The sequence below is a fragment of the Alligator mississippiensis genome, chromosome 14, assembly GCF_030867095.1.
Source record: "Alligator mississippiensis isolate rAllMis1 chromosome 14, rAllMis1, whole genome shotgun sequence".
Classification (NCBI taxonomy): Eukaryota; Metazoa; Chordata; order Crocodylia; family Alligatoridae; genus Alligator; species Alligator mississippiensis.
This window is the reverse complement of record NC_081837.1, coordinates 29,931,613-29,952,188: the sequence shown is the minus strand read 5'-3', so window position 1 is coordinate 29,952,188 and position 20,576 is coordinate 29,931,613. Positions and strand designations below refer to the sequence as shown.

The following is a 20,576-nucleotide window of genomic DNA, read 5'->3' as shown; positions in this document are numbered from 1 at the left end:
CCTTCACAAAGTCACTAATGCATGAGTACAAGAAAGTTTGATATAAGCAGGTTTTACTGTATTTACTAAGCTGCAAAGCACCTGAGGAAGGCTCAGGTGGTCCCATGGGGAAATTCACTGGGCATTTCACCATTGGGGGTTTAAATACTGAAGTGAATTGAGTAGATGGGGTAAGGAGAGAGGAGAAGCTTATATGACCAGGCAGTTAGGTATGATTGTTAGCCCTTGGCATGAGATACACTGGCACAGCTGTGTACTGAACACAGGGCCTATCTATCCAGGTTATCATCACTATTGGTCCTTCATTGCACAAGCACAAAATTCATCTACCTCAGTCAGGTCAGAATAAAATAGTGACCTGGCAGCTTCTGGACTCCCCTGCTAAATATTTCAATTCAGTTGAAAATAATCCTTGGTTGCAGAATAATTTACTGTCTGGAAAACTATTTCTGTAATTACTTTCAAACTCCAGCAGTTTGAAGAATACAGACTTGTGTTTCTCCTTCCTGATCATTAGCTAGCGAAAGAGTCCCTTTTGGAACCCTCTTCCCACTGACACAAATAATTAGCCCATTTCCTTTCTTTCATCTAATCTGTCCAGCAAATTCTACTGTTCTTCCAGTACCTGTTTATAAAACTCGAGGCAGCAGCAATCTGGTGAATTAAAATGCTTGGTACAATGTTGGAAAGCAGAAGGCACTAACGAAATGCTGCTCAGCTAGTACCAGCTGCCACGCTGCAGTATGTCATGCTTACCAAGTGGAAACTATCCGGCTCCCTGCTAGCTTTTGAAAGTTAGTTACCAGAATGTCCTCCTGACTGCCCAGCATGATGCCCTATGACTTTGGCCTGGGCTGAATGGTAAGTCTTTGGTCACTGAGCCAGCGGTGTTGGTACCAAGAATACATAGGACTGAACCTTGCTCCTCCATTTCAAAGCCCCATTTTTAAGCTATTTTGAAATGTCTCAGGGTACAAAATCTACCAATTGGCACATAAGCAAGCAGATGTGCCCACAACAGCACAGAGGAGAAGGACAAAAGCAGCAGTCAGAGACATCTCCTGACCACTAAGGCACTACTGGGACAGTATGGCATTGGTTTTTAGGATATGTCACTCTTCGATTCATGAGCAGAGAGAGGTACTTAGCCATGTTAGTCGGAAGTCAGGCAGAAGGAAGGATAGAGATGGACCTTCTAGACTAGCTAGATAAGAGTCCAGGATGCCTTAAAAAGGTTGTGGTCATTTAGGACATTTTACAGAAGCAGCCTGTTGGCTGCCATGGTCCCCCCTGCTTTATGTTTGGCAGGCAGGTTAGGATACTATGTCTTGTGTTATGCCAGGGATGATGGTAGTTTTACTAAGTGTTAGATTATGGATTTATATAGGATGGTTTGTATATGGATGATCCTGCCACAGGCATGGGGTTGCACTAGATGACATATGGAGGACCCCTCCAGCTCTACTCTCTGTTTTCTATGAGAACATCAGTGCTGAGACTTGCCACCACTGCAGTGTGGATTAGCCCTCAGTTGCATTCAGCATCCTACACACAAGGAGTTTGTGTTCTGTTTCTACAGTCCTGTTGTAAATCTCCTAGAAAGTAGCTAGCATACACACCTCCTATAGTTTATGATTATGTACAGGAACAGAGTTTGTCAGCTGGGGCACTGGCTTACCAGGAGTGAATGCAGCACTTAACCTGCTAGGTCTGAGTCTGTTACAGTACAACAGGTTTTTGCTACTAGCGTGCTGTGATTTGCTGCAAGCTCTTAACATTCAGCATCTAATCAGCTCCCTTTTGGACAGGCTATTTGACATCAAATCACTGTAGTAATTTAAGGAGAAGAAAATGTCAGCTCTACCTTTACTGCCACACTGGCCACATAGGGCAAGATTCTGAAAAGTACTGCAGGTAGTTAGGAATCATCCAGCAATCCCAACTGAAAACACGTGTTGTACTACCAGCTTCCTTACACACTTTAGAAAACCCCATCCCCAACTTCAGAATGCCATAAACTGCCCACAATATCCTGAGACCAAGTGGATCATTTGGATTACTCCTGCCACACTAAAGCCAGAGAAGTATCACCCATGGGTCCCACACTGAGCCTGAGAATTTGTGGTAGGATAGAACTGATCATTTAGAAAGATGTCTATATATAATACTGCAAAACACAAAATCCAAAGTGGATGGTGAGGAACAGCCTAAGAAACATGAAGATACAGAGGAACTGTATTTCTAGGCTGCTGTTTAGTGAACATGATGGCGAGGCCATTCTAGATGGAAGGGGTAATACCCTTATTTAATTAGAGACAGAACACCACCCTTTAAGAGGTCTTGAGTTGCAGTTTGTAGGAAATATCAGTAGGGGTGTACTAATAAAGATTTTCTTGGCTGATACTGATGGCCCAGTCATATCAGCCAATACCGATTTGATTGCCAACTTACAGGAGTGCAACTAGGCAGCATGGAGAGAAGCATCCTGCCAGTAAGTCTGTGGGGGGGGAATGGGAGAGGGAAGGAACATGGGGGGGCAGATAATGGCCCCCATAGTGAGGGAGGGAGTGGGGCAGGGGTGCCCAGCCAGGGCTGGGAGCAGAAGGCTGCTCATCCAGGGAGTGTGGGGGTAGGGAAGTAGTTCCCTGCCACTGCATCCGGCCCTGGGGGAGGCACGGGGGCCATGTGCCCCCCTGGATTTGTGTGCCCCTTCGCTCCTATACGTTTACCGGCCAGACGCTGCTCCCCAAGTTGCCAGGCTGAACTCTTGGCTGTGTGCATGCAGCATTTATCATTGACATTATCAACTACACCAGCCAAAAAAAGTCGATTGCCAATAATGTTAAATTTCCTTTTAATTGGTGCCGATCCGATATGCGACTGATATATCAGTGCACCTCTAAATATCAGATTACTTGTTTAACCTAGACACATTCACGGAGAAAGTCTTGTGTAGCCAGCAGGGAAGCAGAGGGGTCAGTATAAATGGCTGTCAGAGGGGGTCCAAGCAGACTAGCATTGCAGCCTTCTGGAGCAGGTGTTTTAACCTACCAACTCCAGAAGGCCTTCACATGCCTGTGCTATGCATCGGCTGACAGAAAAGTTTGCAAGTCTTTCTCAGAGTGATCTTAGAGTGCTGGGAACTCTGTGAGGATCATACGTCCCTTGTTTATTTTTATCTAGCAGCCTGTTTGGTCAGGAGCTATTGTGGGGAGCATACAGACAGTATATTGCCAATTGTATCTAACCTCCTGCAGTTCCCTCTGCAGAGCAGAGGACCATGCACTTTCCTTGTCATGCCACAGAATAGAAGAGGTTAGTATGCCTGTAATTAATTGGGAGGCAAGTATTTCCTGGCTGATATCTTTTATAGGACCAACTATGTCATTGGGATAGAGTTAGTCAAGCTTTTGACTGCAAGACATTCTTCCTCAGGTTTGTAATTAAGTGTATTTGATCAGTGCCATAGCAAGTGGGGAGCAAGTGGGGCAACAGCCCTGGGTGCTGAAGCAAAGGGGCATCAACAGGCGCTGCCCGACCAGGGTGGGACAGAGGCAAAAGCAGCTCATTTATGGAGGTTGCACGGATGGGGGGAGGGCAGCTCCCACCACTGCATTCACTCCCAGGCAAGCATGGGGGGGGCGTGTGCCCCCTGGATCTGTGTGCAGGGCGAGAGCAGGTTGCTGCTGCAGGCTTTGCCCCGAGCATCAAACTTCATCGCTACGGTACTGTATTTGGTAGAGAAGTAGCAGAAAGGGAAGTCTGTAGCCACTGCTGCAATAACTCATTTTTTTCCAGCTGAACAGAATGGGAAATGGATTCACTGGAGTTAAAAGGGCTGTCTGCTCTTTAGAACCTCATGATGCCCCCAAACACACAGGCACAGAATCGCTCTCCACCAGCGTCAAGAGCTCAGTGCTCCCCGCTGCCTTCCACTATAACTTGAAGAAGCCCCAGTCAATCCTTCTGGCCCTTTTCCCTGTCAGTCCAGCCTGTCTTCTGTGGGTCTCTCATTTGGCCACTGTAAGCTCCACAGTTATTATGCATCTCACCAGCCTCTTTCTTTACAGCCCATCCTGGTTAAGAGACAGCCAGTAGGATGATCTGGGTGACACATCGGCATATCATTCTTAGCTCAAAAGGACCTTGCACAGGCTCCATCCATCCACCCAAGGAATCAGACCCACCCTCATAAACCACAAGAGTCAGTCACGTGCCACCATTTCCCAGAGCCTGCTGAAGAAGAAAACTGAGAACGTCTCACTCACTCTCATCTGGGTTGGGTGCAGCAAGAATGGCACTGTGCTTCCTCTTCACTTCCTCCACGTTCTCCGAAATTTTGTCAATAAACCCTCGAATTTCCTCTACCTAAGGAGACACAGGCAAAAAGAACATGGATGTTAAGCATGTCAAAGGTGTTAAGAGTGCTTGAGAAGTGAGTTTATCATGCTGCAGTACTCCCCAATTCAAATACAGTCGTAGGACATCCAGGCTGGTACAATCCAGTTTTTGTTGAAGCTTCTCAATGGATATCAATCAGACTCTCAAAAGACAGGAATGATTTGAAAAGACATCCCTTTAAAGTATAGTAAATAGGGTTGGGGAGGTGCAGAGGTTTCCATACAATGGCCCTAGAGGTAGTTAGCCATGTTAGTTGAAATCAGGCAAAAGATAGTCTCCAGTGTACCACCCTGCCCTCCCTTGTTCAGAGAGACATAAGCTTTTGTAGGCAACAACCTAATTTCATCAGCTGCTAGGAAAGGATAGGGCTAAAATACTTTCACTTAGGAAAAACATTTTCCATCATATCTACTAAGTACCAGTCTAGCAAACCCCTGGGACCTGGAAGACTCCAGACTTCCTGGCTCTTGCATCAGTACTAGGGATACAAACTTTGCAGCAACAAAAGTACAGCAAACAATATGTTCCAGATGCACAAGGCAAGAACCCAGTTCATTTTCCCAGTAACTGCTGGCTCCAGAGGGTTAACCAGAATAAAAGCTGAAAAGTGCAGATTTGACTCCATCCTACAGGGAGAATGGATGGACAGACAGACAGGGAACAGAGATGCCACTTGACACCAGCACTTTCCCAACTGCATCTGCACTTCAAGGAAATTTGCTGATGTCTTGGGAAGAAGCCATATTTGTGCCCTACTGTATTCCTGGGCTGCATGTCCTCCAGATTGTCCTTTACTCTAGATTCAGATTGATTTCACTCATAGAAAAACAGGGCCCAAAAGACTCCTAGAGGTTATCCCTGTTCATGGCAGGATCTTCCTGTTTTGCGTTCATCTAAACTGCATGTGTAAAAGCTTCAAATGGCAAATTACACAACCTCTCTAGGTCATGTGTTTCAGTACTTAATCACCCTTAACATTATAGTCAGAAAATTCATCCTAATGTCCAGCCTTGCTCCAATTTAAGGCTTTTACTTCTTGTCCTGTCTTTTGTAGACACAGCAAAAAAATAATCATCACCTCCTTATTAACAACTTTGTGGTATTTGAAGAGTGTTATCAAATCATCTAACCCCCTCCCCCATCTGCCCTCCTCCAAACTAAACAACCCCAGTTCTTTCAGCCTTTCCTTGCCTTCAGCTGACTGTATTTATTCATTCCATTTTCCGCTTGCAATAAGACATCTCTCTGCAGGCTCACCCCCTTCCCTCCTTACCACACACATTCTGATAAGGGTGTTCTAGAAATGTGCATGCACATCTTACAGCCACCCACATGCCAGAAGAATACCTCATCCATAAACCAGACATATACAGAAAATTAAATCAGTTCCATACAGAAGCTGTTGTTCTGCGAAGAAGTACTTCCAGGGATTCTTACAGTCTTATTGCTGTAATCAGAGCACTGAGGCATGCATTTTGCAACAAAGAACTGTGAGGCTTTCTGCTTCTGCAGAAGACAGTAACTCTACTCCACAACTGACACGGGGGCACTTGCGCTCATTTACCAAACAATTTGCCTCTTACACCACCTTTGGTTTCTATGGAAGCTAGCAGAAAATTGAATGGGCCTTTGGGGCACGTAATTGCACATTACTGCCTAGCTTTTGCTGTTAAGATGGTGATTCATTCTAATCAATGTCTACACCTTTACAGTCGTGCTTTAGGTATAACCAAGGAGGGACTAACAAATGCTGAACTCTGTGCCTTGTCAAGGCAAAAGAATTCCATTTTCTCACTGCTAAGTCCCTAACACATGCCTATGGCTTCTAATAATGGGCATCATCCAGGGACAGGAATTGATAAAGACTGGGTTGTTCAACACCTAGCATCCAGCAGTGGGGTCAGTGACAATCACCACTTGGTTTCTGTTCCACCACACATCTGTTCCACATCTGTGCTGTTCCACCACACATCTAAGCATGGCACAAGAAACCAACTTCTTACTTGTTCAAAGAACTCATCCATGAAGCGATCCCGGTCCACGCTAACAGTGACTTCATCATCATCGTCGCTGTCCTTAGCCTGTATATACACAAAAAAAGGATATGAGTAAGCTGCTCCTACAAGCCCCAATGCTCCATTCCATGCTCTGAACTCAAGTGGATTCTTCCACTACTCAGGAGAAGGTGGACATCCTTTCAGGTCTGTTCATGAGTGATAAGCTCTCCTGTGACCTGAAACATAAGTTCTGACCCTCTGGAAGGTGTATGGATTAATCCAGCTGACCCATGGATGGAGTAGAAAAAGACAGGGAGATATTAATTAATTTAATGCAGGGGTGGGCAAAGTGTGGCCCACGGGCCAGATGTGGCCTGCCAGGCCATTCTATCCGGCTTGCGGGGCCCCTAAAAATTTAGAAAATTAATATTTATCTGCCCCGGGCTGCTTGTCACGAGGCCCTTGATGGCTTGCCAAAACTCAGTAAGCAGCCCTCCACCCAAAATAATTGTCCGCCCCTGTTTTAATGCATCTCTGAAAGGCTTCAGGAATTAACAAGTTCAGGCTCACACACAGAGACATAGTGAAAATCACCACTGCAACTCACTGTCCAGCCATGTAACTTCTGTGCCTAGGTTTACCCAAGTGTAAAATGAGAACTGTGATATTTTACAACTTTATACAGTGCCATGGAAGGAGGAACTGGATGTTTTCCCTGAGCTGCTCTCAGCTGCACATGTTCCCATCTGCCCCAGGTGTGGCAGTGGTCAAACAAGCAGAAGAATGTTAGATACCATAGTAAAAACAGACCAGGACATTTAAAAAAAAATAACCACAATGCTCCGATAGGTGGGATACACACCTCTGGCATGCTATATTCAGTTCTGGTGGCCTTAATACCAACCCCCTCCCCCCCCCCCCCAAACAAAACAAAACAAAACAAAAAAACCCTCACCAAAAAAACCAAAAAAAAAATAAATAAATAAAAAGTAGCAGAAATAAAAGGGGTCAGACAGGCAGCAAAAAAATAAAAAGTTTTTAATATATAGAGATTTAACAGATTTCATCCAGACAGGAAAGCCTCTGTTCACATTAAGGTGAGAACAGGAGAGATTTAATGAAAGGGAACACATTTATGATTTCAGACTCTCTTTTATTCAGCTAAATATTTTTACACTTTTTACATAATTAACCCATGAACTCTCTACCACAAGGTATCCAAGACTAAGAGCTTAGCAGGATTAAAGAAGTGTTTGATATTTATGTGAAGGAGACGAACATCCATAAATATTTTAGGGAGGCTATATACACAGACATCTAATCTATAGTATGTCCATCTATAACCCAAACCTTTTCCCTAGGCAACCCCAGATTATCAGGGGTTCTTGCACCCTCTTCTGTAATAGCAGGTGCCAGGAACTGTTACCCACAACCATCCTAAGAAAAAAAGTGAGTTTGTATGATAAGATGACTGAAAACAGTAGACATACCAGTGGAAGGCAGGCCACATTATATTGTTATTGCAATGGAGCTGGTTGAGGTGAACCCAGGGGGAGATTCAGCTTTATTTCAATCAGCAACTACTGCCTGCCCTGTCTACATTTGGACTGTATATCATGTCAGCCATTTCATTATAAACACAAGGAGGGTTTTTTTGTTTTTTAGTGTGGACACAGCCCACAACATAAAACCAGATAGGCCTCCAATTAGATCTGGCTCAGGTATTCCCACATTTCTACTGTAGGGATGAGGTTTAATCCATCTGTATTTGTAAAGCACTTTGAGATCTAATTCACGCACTCTGTACAAACACAAATTCTCACTGTTGGTATTAAGAGAAAAGGCACTTTCGCTGTCACTTGGCAGCAACTGCTTCATTTTAGCAATTTTGCTGAAGGGCAGGGGCTAGATATTTCAAAATTCAGGACAGGTGTGCATGTCACCCAGAGGAAGAACCCAATCCCTCTCTCAAAAGAATGGAAGCAGAGCCCTTCCCCGGGCAGTCCTGCTTTCAAGGCCACAGCTTCAGAGAGCAGCCTGTGACAAGAAGTCAGAATACAAGTTAGGATTACCATGCAGGCAGACACATAGGGCACAGACAGAAGTGCAGCTCCCCACTATAACTGAGAACGCTTTGCCGGAAGCGGGGAGCTGCTCTGGGGCTGGGCTTTTGCAGCAGTGACAATTTGGTCCAGAGCTGGGGCAGAGCTGCTATCCACTGCCTGCATGCCCCGGGCAGGGGCTGGGATTTTGTGGTGGTGACAGCATGGTCTGGAGCTGGGGCAGAGCTGTGATCTGCTTCCTACGTGCCTTGGGCAGGGGTGTGCAGGCAGTGGATCGCAGCTCTGCCACGGCTCTGGACCACACCGGCACCATCGCAGAACCTCAGCCCCAGCCCAGCCACATGCCCAACCAGTGCTGCTTGGGCCAATCTCCGTGGAAACCCAAGCCCCACACTCAAAGACCTGCCATTCCTGGGGTCTCCATGGAAACTGGCCACAGTGATGCAGGCAGGGGCTGCTGGGAAATGGAGTCCAGCCACCAGCTACATCCACCATTTTATCCACCTCTAGGGGTTCCCCAGGGATTCACATGTGTGGGGGGAATCCAATACACACACCCCACCTGTGCAGGCTGTTAAAAATCCAGACCAAACTCCCTCCGCTCCTTTTCCCCTCTCCCAATCTGAAAACAGCAACAGGCTGGCAGGCAGAAGTTACAGAAGATGCTCTGTTTTGAAATGTCTTCATCTGACACGTCATGCAATGAAGGTTCAGATTTTTGCCCAATCGGTCGTTTTTGAAGCAGTCTGCAGCTGTGTACTTGTGTTTGGTCATGGCTATAGACCGCTTTCTATGGTCAGATCGAGCAAAAGTTGTCACTTCTGTCTGTACCCATAGTCTAATCTGCATGACCACAAGGGTGTGCCATATGCAGCATCAGACTTTAATGATTATGGTAAAAGGGGATGTCAAAAAAGCAGTACACAGTCCTCTGATGTCCTACACATGGGCTGCCTGAGGCACTTTGCTATCACTCAAAGATGTAGTTGCACAGAAGTACATAAAACTACTAAAAAAATAATACAAATGATTCCTCCAAGCAAAGCAAATATTGATCACACCTGAATTCCTAGGGGTACCAGAGGAGGGACCATATCCAAGAATGGTATCTCCTTCTTTCACACAGTCCAAGTATCCCATGCACTCCTCTGTGTCCCAACTCGATCTTTAAACTTCTTCCCCCAGAGCTACCAGCCCAAACTGGAACCCCACCTCTCCCCCCAAACATAGCCCATTACCAGTACTCTGTCCCTGTCAGAAAGGGATTGCTGTTTACTGACAGCCCTAAGAGCTGACAATGTTGCCTATACAGCATTACCATCACTCAGCAATCACGAGGCCTGGCTGACTCCGGACTGCCCCACATGGTGCTCTGGAGTATGCCACAGGCATGCCCAGCTCCTATATGTAGGCACGTAACACAGAATCAGACACAGGCAGTTCCTGGGAACACATTTTCAGGACTGGCTGGAAGGCCTAGTCAAAGCTCCCTTACATCCACAGGTGACATTTCCAAGTGGGATGGTTCTGCTCATGACTGCCAATACCACATGCTCAGAAAAGATAAAAACTCATGGTGTTAACTTAAAAATCATGTGATTTTATAAACACAGGGTTCTTTGGTTCTTTTAATTTCCTCTCTAGTTGCTGACTCTTGGACATTGCTTTTTAAAGTGTTGCCCAGCAATTAGGAAGGATATAAACTTACTTTTCTTTTTAAAAGAATGCCCCTTGAAAGTCTGAACTGTTCACAGGATCTGGGGCTTTGAGAAAAATCACTAAACACTGCAAGATGATAAAAATCACAGGAGCTGGCAATGCTGCATCCTCCATGTCAAGCTGAACAAGTTAATAGCAAAAGCCATCTGAGACAGATGCTAAATTTGGGGACATGGATGCTATCTGAGATTCAGATTTAGAAGAAGAAATAAAGAGCATCCTGAATTTGATGGGAGCCCCCAGATATATGAACACAAGGTGAGAATTTTTTAGTTTGCTTTCACTGCAGCAGGCAGCATGTTCTATTCACTACTGAAGCCATGTGTTTATTCACACATTCACCCCCCTGATCTACACTAGCTTCTCTGTCTGAGTCATGGCAGGTTTGATTTAGATCATTTCTTTCTATTTAGAAGCTCTGCTTCCTCCAGTCCCTTCATAGCATCTGATGAAGTAAGCTACTGCTTACAAAAGCTTATTTATCTCTAATTCAGTTTTTAAGAGGGGTGGCCTACCTGCTTCCTAAGTGGCACAGGCAGCCTCTGTGTGTGGCATGCAGCAGACCAGAAAGGGGTCAGGCAACACAGCAGCAGATAGGGCAGGGAGCAGAAAGCAGAGCATCAGATCAGGCAGGGGAAAGGGTTTGGAGTGGCACTCAGAAGGGGTGTGGGGATAATCTGTGGTATGCTTACCAAAATAGTTGGCCCCCACTAGTCTATAAGGTGCCCTGCCTTCTGCCTGACTTCAAGCTAACTACCTGATCACCGACAGATACAGGCACGATGCCTATTCTTATGCATCTCCAGTGATTAGCAACCCACCAGCTTGCTCAGTACCTTGTCCTATTACCTAGACAGTCTGCATACCTGAAATTTCTTTTAAAATTTCACCAAAGTTTTCTCTGTGCAAGTATCACTTCCAAGCATGGAGGAAATTTGTGAAGTTTCTACGCACCTACCAATGTCACTCGCTTGTGTCCTGCAATGCTCTTCTAGTTCTACAGCACAGATCTTCCCTCTAGGCCAGGGGCGGGCAATTATTTTGGATGGAGGGCCGCTTACTGAGTTTTGGCAGGCCATTGAGGGCCACATGACAGGCAGCCTGGGGCAGATAAATATTAATTTTTTAAAATTTTTAGGGGCCCCATGGGCCAGATAGAATGGCGTGGCAGGCCACATCTGGCCCGCGGGCCGTATTTTGCCCACCCCTGCTCTAGGCCTCAGCCAAGTTGCCCAAGCTCTGTTCCGTTGCTCTCCTCGCTTAGAAATTCCAGTATTGGGCTACAAAGCTGCTCTGCCAATGAACATGAACCTCCCTTACAGTCTGCTGTGTTCTTTATTATTGCAATTCTGCCCCACATCACATTTTCTTTTATATGGTATATTTATGTCCAGCTGATGTTGTCTGAATCCCCTTCCCGGCACACAGTGACCTTTTCCATTGAGAAAGTTATATATTCTTCATCTCCTAGAAGCAGGAAAACTGTCGGAGGCCATTTTTGCCAATTGGTTTGTTTCATTGGTAACTTACTTGTTTAGCTTTCAGAAAGAGCTGCCTCCATTTAACAAAGATGCACTCCACTCATACTGCCAAATGATTGGGAAGAATCAGAAACCACCTGGAAGGCAGGTCAGACAGACAGATAACATGCTCTGTGCCTGTACACCCCAGGGAAGATTTCATCAGAAAATTATTTGCCCAACACATCCAAACAACTACATCTTCTACCTTATCTTACAGGATGAATTGTATTCTATTGTATTGTATCCATCTAGTCTTTCCCTTAGGACCCTTGAAACAAAAAATGGAAACACATCCTGGAGATGCAAGTAATGCTCAATGGAAAATGCATCCATTCATATGGGACTTCTATCAACCTATTTATTCTCTCTTTTAATGTGACGTGAACATCTAACTCAGGTGCCAACATCACTATGGTTCCCAGCACCAAGGTATCTAAGCCTCATGAGCTTGATCAAGATCAATGCAGGCAGCTGGATTACACAGGGTCTCAGCACATGGGAGAGTGTGTATATATGAGTAGGTGGATAATTAACCTAAAACTTGTTGTTTCTTTAACAAGTTTTGAAACTCTCAGAGCACTCGGTACTCATTGCTGAAAACAGACTTTGCAATGGGAAGGCCTATACCAGATTTAAAAAAAAAAAAACACTGGCTCAGGAAAGGGAAAGATTTTTAAGAACTTTCTAATTCTGCAAGCATGATCCATAAAACTTGAGGGGCCGTGGCACTTCTGTCGAGTGCAATCTATCCCCTTGTGGGAAGCGTCTGCACTGGGACATTCCCACTGTGATATCAGATAATCTAGCTGAAAAGGAGAACGCATCAGAGATGGGAAGCCACAAAAGTGAGAAACCACAAAAGACAGGCTGCCTTGCGAGCTTCCTTTATGTATCCCTTAGCTACATGACTATATTTTACATTAGCACAAATCATACAGCCTGCCATGCTGCACTGCGCAGGTCCCTCAGGCCAGCAAATGCACTTCACTTCACTAGAAGAGACAGCAAACTGTGCTTCAGCTCCTCCTTCCTATGCTAAAGATTTTAAGGGGTACCACAGAGCAATATCAGGTAGGGGTCCCTCACTCAGCAAAAGCATCACAGATAGTACATGTTCTCTGGGACCGACTCCCAGCTCAACCTACAGATTTCATCAGGTATAGTTATGTCAAAGCATAGGCACAGAACATGACAAGTACCAGTGTTGGAAAAAACCTGCCCTCTACAGTAGCAGGAAACTAGAAGGATTAAGGTGGCATGGTTTTCTTGCAACCAAACAAACCTTACTCACTGCTGTAGAGGAAGGGGAAAAATCCAAGGTGCTAGCCCCTGTAACAAGGAGAATTACATTCCTAGCAAAAAACGGGGAGGTAGTTAGCTGTGTTAGTCTTAAATCAAATAGAAGGCAGGGTAGATGTGCAGCTCATAGACTAACCAAGGTGCATCTGTATGTGTATATGTGTGTGTGTATATGTATGTATATATTATTTTTACACACACACACACACACCTCTCTCTTGCACTCTCTCTCTATATATATATTAGGCCTGTGCGAGTTGGCAGCGATCCGATTCGGCTTTTGGATCCGGCCACTTTGGATGGCCGCGATCCGATCCGGAGCTCCGACTGGGTTTCCGCCTCAATCCAGCTGAAGCAGCTCCGAAGCTTCTGAGCTGCCTTGGAGATCCGGCCATAGGGTATAATGGGGAATCAATGAAATATCTATAACTTTGTTGTTTTTTGTCCGATTTGGATGAAACTCGCAGGGATAGTAGCCTCTGCTGATAGCGTGAAACCTGCCAAGTTTCAAGAAGATCGGTGCAGGGGTTTGGGGGATATTGCACCTCACAATGAGGACAAGCAAAACTCGTGCCATGGGTGACCCTGCATGTGCTAAGGCGCAGCACGGTGACAGCTGCAGGGATGGTGGCCCCTGCTGTGACGCCTGCCAGCTGTGGAGGAGATCGGTGCAGGGGGGTCCTGGGGCCCTGCACCCCTAGCTGCTGACAGACAAAACTTGTCCCAAGACTGTGTCTGTCCTGGGGCAGTTGACTGTATGTATTCTTTTCTCTCCTTAGCCTGGTGTTGTAGGTGCTAGTTCATGCTGGTTAAGTCGTTATGCAGTAGCTAGGTCCTGTGTATTGAGCTGGTCCCCGAGTCCCTGAGTGAATCATGACTGATTGATTGGTAACTGGGAACACAGCAGCTTAGTAGCCAGGCCTGCAGCAGTGTCTCCCCTCCCTGCCCCCAGACATCATTGGTCCCACAGCACCCATGGCACGAGTTTTGCTTGTCTGCAGCTTGAGGAGCAGTTCCCCCCAAGCCCCTGCACCCATCTTCTTGAAACTTGGCAGGCTTTGTGGCCTCAGTAAGTGCTACCAGCCCTGCAGTTTTGACCCCCCTGTGTTGTAACACATAGACGTAACAGGAGTTTTGCTTTCAAGAATTTGGGGTGCCATTCCCCCCAAGCCCCTAAACCGATCTTCTTGAAACTTGGCAGACTTCATCCTCTCTGCAGGATCTAGCATCTCTGAAATTCTCATTCAAATTAGACAAAAAACAACAAAGTTATAGATATTTTATTGTTTCCCCATTATACCCTATGGCCAGATCTCCAAGGCGGCGCCGAACCTCTTCAGAAACCCGAACGAGGCAGTGCTTCGACCCGATGTGCTGCTTCAGGCCCTGAAGCGTGCGAAGCTTCTCCGGATCCGAAGTTCTGTCCAAAGCCTTGCACAGCCCTAATATATATAGCGTACAAGCTTTCCATGGGCTGAAGCTCAGTTCATCACAGAATCTGATTATATATATAATCTCATTGGTTAGTCTATAAACTGCAAATCTACCTTGCCTTCTACAAAATAGGGACTCAGTCTAACTCCTCACTGACTTCAGCAGGCTCACATCCTCCACGATCAGTTTAACTCTGAGTCTGTGTGCTGCTTTCCCTTTGTACCATCTAATTCTATGTAAGCAGACAGGTACTGGATAAAATTTCAAAAGCCCCTATTGTGATTTAAGAGCCATTTTCAAAGTGATCTTGGAATTTAAAAACTTGAATTCAGTGGAACTTAAGCATCTACATCACTTAAGCATTAATGAGAATCCTATCTGGTATCAATGGCATCCGATAGCTAGCCATTTTTTTTCCTATTAGTAAAGCCACTGCGTTTATCATACTAATATTGGGAAGGCCTTTTATTTTTTGGTTAGTTTTTTACATTCTGCAAAACCACCTGCAACAACCTAGACTATACCTGTTCCACAACCCCTTCAAACTGCAATGCTCCCTCACAGCCGCCATTGCAATAGGCTGTGATTTGCTCAGCACGGCCTTTCACGGGACAGCACTGTGTACACCTGAGACAGCAAATAATTAATCAGGAAAGTTACTTGCAGAAATTCAAAAGACATATCAAACTATTTCAAAACAAAGTAGCTAGAAGAACATGCTCCCAAACTTCCCTGCACTGAGATCCTGCCCGATCTCACAATGTGGGACTGGTCCTCATGGAGACTTCTAGGAAACAGCTATAAGCTTGGCAAGTAATAGTACAATGGCTAGAGCTCTCTTCCTTTCTAAATATGGAAGTGGCCACATTGTACAGGGGAAGGGGGGGCACTAATGGCAATGGTGTTACTTCATGAAAAAAACCCAATAACATATGGGGCTGCACAGGGGGTCTTGCCAATCCTGCTAGTGTGATGCACAGAGTTCTGAGCAGGCTCAGATGTGCCATGCCCCCTTCACTCCTACACTACAGAGATCTCAGGATTCACCCTTGCACCCCTGCAGTTGTGTCCTGTTGCACAATTTCTCACAAATTAGAGAACATGATAATCAAGTTTAGGTGAGAACCTGGGGCTTTAAATAAACCCAAGTTCTGTTGTTCCTGGTTTTGCTTAGAAGCTAGCATTTGGGGGTTTTGCAACTTTTTAAATTCTGTGGCAGTTTTCTTCTACTGGCTCTCACCTCACACCTAAACCAGAAAGTTGCTTTAAATTTCAGTTTTAAAACATATTATTACCCTGCTGAGTTAGACCTCCCTCACAAGTTATCTGTTCTCTTACTATATAACTTTTGATTCAGTAGTTTACCTTACAAAGGATGATACTTCTTCAGGTGCTATATACATTAATATGCAACAAAGACAGATATGCTTGAACTACCAGCCCTTTGTACCATTCAGACTGTAAGGAGTAAACTTACAATTTCTCCCATGTGGCCACTTTTACATATGCTGATGCAGAGGAAAGGCTAAGGGAAGTCATGTCAGAGAACCACCCAATAAGTTTTGATAGGATCTGGAAAATAAGCAGAAGGCACAACGATCCAGAATACACACAGTAAAGTCTCCTCCCTGCCCCCTCAGTCCATACTAAGGCTTCACTAAGTAGGTGCCACCTCTACCTACCCCTGTTAGATTCAGCTGGGGTAAAACAGCACTGCTCCAGATTCCCGTGCCAATTCCACCACCTGGGGATAGGGCCTATGACCTTCTTCCAGTGTGCTGAGTGATATGTGCCTTCACGTGCCAGCTGGCCTGCCTGGCAGAAAAGACAAGGAGGCATTTGCCCTAGGAAACAGAGGAGCCTGTCTGGGCTCTCCTTGGAGTAGTGGGCATTGGCCAAGGGTGTGACATGACCCCTATTTTCTCCTTTGTCCAGCTCTGCAGCTTACCAGTGCCAAAGCTATCTCCAGCTTGGCCACACCATCTCTTGGGAACCACATGAGACTTACAAAGTCAAAACCATGAGAACTGGAGCAGGTTAAGTAAAAAAAGATGCCTGTACTCACAGTACACTAGGCAGGGGCTGTCTCTCTCCATGGCTACATCTACAGCTGACACAATGGACTAGTTTCTTTAAAAACATACATATGTGTGCATGTGCGTAAACCTATGGAGAGGCACCTTGAGCCTGAAAGGGTTGGAAACCACTGTCTTGCAGGGAAAAAAACAGGGGTGCTGACAGATGTGCAGGCCCCCCACCCTAACTCATGGTGCTTTACATAAAGTACCTTGAGTTAGAGCGGCCTCTCTCCACCCCAACTCAACAGACATTCACCTGTTGGGTCAGGGGGTGGGGATTGAGCCTACGTGCAGGTGAGCAGCCAACTGAAGAGCTGCCCCTCTCCCCAGCCCTGCCCCCTCCCTGCCAGCTCTAGGGCTGTCTTCAGGAAGGGAGGGGGAAGCTAGCAGCAGCAAGCTGACGACTGGGTTTGCAGGAGGGTGGGGGCAAAGCTGGGCTGCATCAGCTCAGCCCTGATCACTTGAAAAATTAACCCTAGGGAACACAAGTTCCCTAAGGTGCTCTAAAGTAGAGTGCCTTCATCTGATCCCTCATTTGAGGAGGGTTAATTTATCATGCAATCGGCCACTTTTAAAGCATTTTGCAGCTGTGCACATGTGTCACAGCAGGGCTGCAGGGTGCTTTCAGGGAGCCGACCACACAAAAAATGTAATTTCTGTCTGTGCCCCATATCCCTAATTTTAATAGTCATTTAAGCATAGCGCTACTAAAATTGAGCAAAGCCCTTCAGAAGAATACCGCAAAGCAGTCCTCTTAGTGAGACGGATTCAGCAGTCAAGCTAGGTCACCTCATAAGCGGAAGAGGCCTCCAGATCATGCTAATGTGTTGGCCAAGCACTCCAACTCTTTTAGAGCTTCTGCTATGAATTCTTGGATTTACATTAGAGGTAAATCAGCTTTAAAACACCCTTCCCAGTGGGTGTGTCTACATGTGCATTAATGCTCTTTTTCTAATGCGCATTTAGTGCCTCCAATGTGAGGTACTAAATTAATGCACATTAGGCTGCGCTAATATTTGCATGCTTTTTAAATGATGTTTAATGTGCAGTAAAATAGTCAACTGTGCATTAAAGTACAGGTGTAGATGAGCCCAGTATCATGGATCTTCAGTGCTATGTCAATGCTAGAGCAGCCTTCCAACCCAAAGTACCCAAAACAGTACAAGCTCATTGGAGTGAAGCATATATAGCTGATACACCATGATGAAAAAAGAGGGTGTTTTATCAGTGATTCTGAGTCAGGCACAGATAAGCCTGCTTATAAAAGCTTATGCTATATATCTCTGTTTTAGTTAGTTTATAAAGGTGCAAATCTTGCCTTCTACCTGACTTCAGACTTTTCACAGATAAAGCCATCATCATCTTTACCAGGCTCTGTTTAAAGTATCAATCTAGCTGGGGATGAAAGGAACTGGTGAAACTTCTCCTATTCCCTCTTGCAGGCAACCCCGGTATCAGCTTCTGGCTCAGAGGGACAGCTCCATATCTTCATACAGAGAACAGAACTTCTAAATTGAGCAAAAAAAGAAAAAAAAATAGTGCCACAAACCAATTCCAGGGATTTCACACAGGAGCTGCCAGACTCATTCAGGGCAAAGATCCATTATTAGTATTAAGCCATTAAACATTCAGCATGACAAGCTTCCTGGGTCTGGCAGTGGGGCCCTCAAGCACACTGCACCACTTAGAAGGCAGGCTGCCTTCTAAGATGGAAACTGCATACCATATTTTCTTGCATAAAGCATGCCCTGGAATAAAATATTCATTTTGTTTTTGAAAGGCAGAATAAGGAAAAAAAAGATCTTTTCTAGTAGTCAGTAACTGAGTAGCGGCAGCTAGGGAGCCAAGCCTGCTCTTTGTTCTGTGCCCTGTGAGTTCCTGCGCAGATTTTGTTTCCATTTTTACAAGGTAACCAGCAGAAACTGCTTTTACCATATTTTTTGCACATAACGCGCACTTAATTCCCAGCAGCTGGTGTTCAGTAAAACGTATGTGGTGTATGTGAGAAAACACAATAATCATGGACATGCAGATAGCTCGGGGCCCAGAGTGGCCATGGCACCTGAGGCAGCATTGGCTGCTGCCACATCAGCTGTGGCAGTGCAGTCAGTCACTGCTGTGGCGGTGAATGCCTTTACGTTCCCCCCCCCCCCCCCCCACAAAAGGCACCGACCGGGGCTGATGCCTCAGTCACCCCTCTCAGTTACACTACGGCATATGATGCTTCAGATAAGCTGCTTAGGAACAGTGCCTGTTAGTCCTTCCTAAAGCCCATCTACAGAGCCACATGGATGTGGCAATACTACTGCTGGGTTAGGAGGCAGCCTGAGCGCAGGAGTATGCCATGCTAGATGGTTCTGGTGCCAGGCATAGCGAGTTTATTGTACAAGCATCACTTTCTGAACTCCAGTAACTCCAGAATCTGCACTGGCTTCCAGTAGTTTTCCAGATGCAATTCAAAGTGCTGGTTTTGGTCTATAAGGGCCTGAATGGTCCAGGCCCAACATATCTAAGGAACTGCCTTCTCCCTTATGGCCCACTGTGATCCCTAACAGTAGCCAAGAGCAACCGCCTGGAACTATCGTTAATGCAGCAAGTTAACTTGGCAAAAACATTTGGAGATCTGAGCTCTAGAGCTCCCTTCCCTTTGTGACCTGCCAGAGCTTGGACATATACTGTAAGTGTTGCAAGACCTTCCTATCTGGGCAGGGATTTAGCAGACAAAGCTAGGATGAAATATTGTTAAGAATTTTTTGTTTTACATTGTATTTGAAAATGTATTACATTTACTTGCTTTTATAAATAATGTTGTTCTCTTACTGTAAGCTACTCTCAGCCTTTGATGGGATGGGTAGTATACAAAGCTGTTAAATAAATAGCTCAAAATCACTGTTTGATAAGCAGTAGTACACAGAGATGTAAGAGGGTAGCTGGGTGCCCAGAGCAGCAGCTACACAGGGAGGCAGAAGCAACTTCCAGCTGCTGCCATGCCACTTGTGTGGCCAAGTACTTTTGGTGACAACTGTTATTTTTCAGTACCCCACCTCTCTCCCAGCTGCTGCCCCAGTCATCCTGCCTTACACATCTGCACAGAGGCACCAATCAGAATCACACTGTGTCCCCAAGGTGTTAAGGCAGAGACCATCCACCCAAAGGCTCAATCTAATTTACTCAATTAAAAGAGGATGTTTTCCCCCATTTAACATGGGGAGGAAAGCCCCTCATCTTAGAATTGAGTATGAGCTGGGGGGGGGCAGGCAACAGCTGAGGCTCCAGCTTTAGCCCGAACCCCAGGTCAGGGCTACAGTCAGAACTGCAGCTACTGTCTGCCTTCCACTGCCTCTGCAACCCCCGCTGCTCCTGCCTTGGAGCCATGGGCCTCTGCTGCACCCAGTCTCCCTCCTGTGCTGCTTCTCCCCACACAGCCCCTCACTGCACTCCCTCTTACCTTTGCTTCTGTATCAGCAGGTTCTCTCCTCACTGCAGCCTGCAGCGCAGAGCATGAAGCTGTATGAAGCTTCAGTCCCTGATTCGATTCAGCGAAGATTTGGCCTGATTGTTTTTTCTACATACCTCCAGGTGGCTCGTGAGTGCTGCGATGTTGGGGTGCATGGATTGTCTCACAGAAGCATGAGGGATCCCCAGTGCACTCAGCAGCAGACCTGGAAGTGGACCAGAAGCACTTTTGGTCCACTTCCGGGTCTGCTGGGGAGCACGCTGGGGGGCCCCCTCTGTGCCCCCCCCGGCTCGGTGACTGGTGCCGCCTGGGTCTAGGGAAGGCACCTGGGGTCCCTCTGTGGCCGATTACTGACTGGGTGGGGGGGGGCACGGAGAGGCCCCCAGCGCACTGTCCGGCAGACCCAGAAGTGGACCCAAAGTACTTCTGGTCCACTTCTGGGTTCGCCGCTGAGCATGTGGAGGGACCCCCCCACACTCCTGTGGGACGCTCCATGCACCCCAGCATCGCAGTAATCATGACCTGTGCCTGCTACCTTAAGGTATGTAGAAATTTTTTTTATAGCTATGTCTATGTCCGAATCACTGATCCTCCAAATCAGCATC

At 46.1% G+C, this 20,576-nt stretch overlaps 1 protein-coding gene across 3 annotated transcripts in view; it reads right to left on the bottom strand.

The window, feature by feature from the left end:
• STX1A (syntaxin 1A) overlaps positions 1 to 20,576 on the bottom strand; it is a 303,668-nt gene that overhangs the window by 202,313 nt on the left and 80,779 nt on the right. For all 3 annotated transcript variants that reach the window (XM_019492579.2, XM_059717358.1, XM_059717359.1), the window contains exons 2-3: positions 6,405 to 6,482; positions 4,269 to 4,368 (exon numbers count right to left, since the gene is read on the bottom strand). In XM_019492579.2, coding sequence (XP_019348124.1) covers positions 4,269 to 4,368; positions 6,405 to 6,482 — 178 coding nt within the window. The remainder of the gene's footprint in view (positions 1 to 4,268; positions 4,369 to 6,404; positions 6,483 to 20,576) is intronic.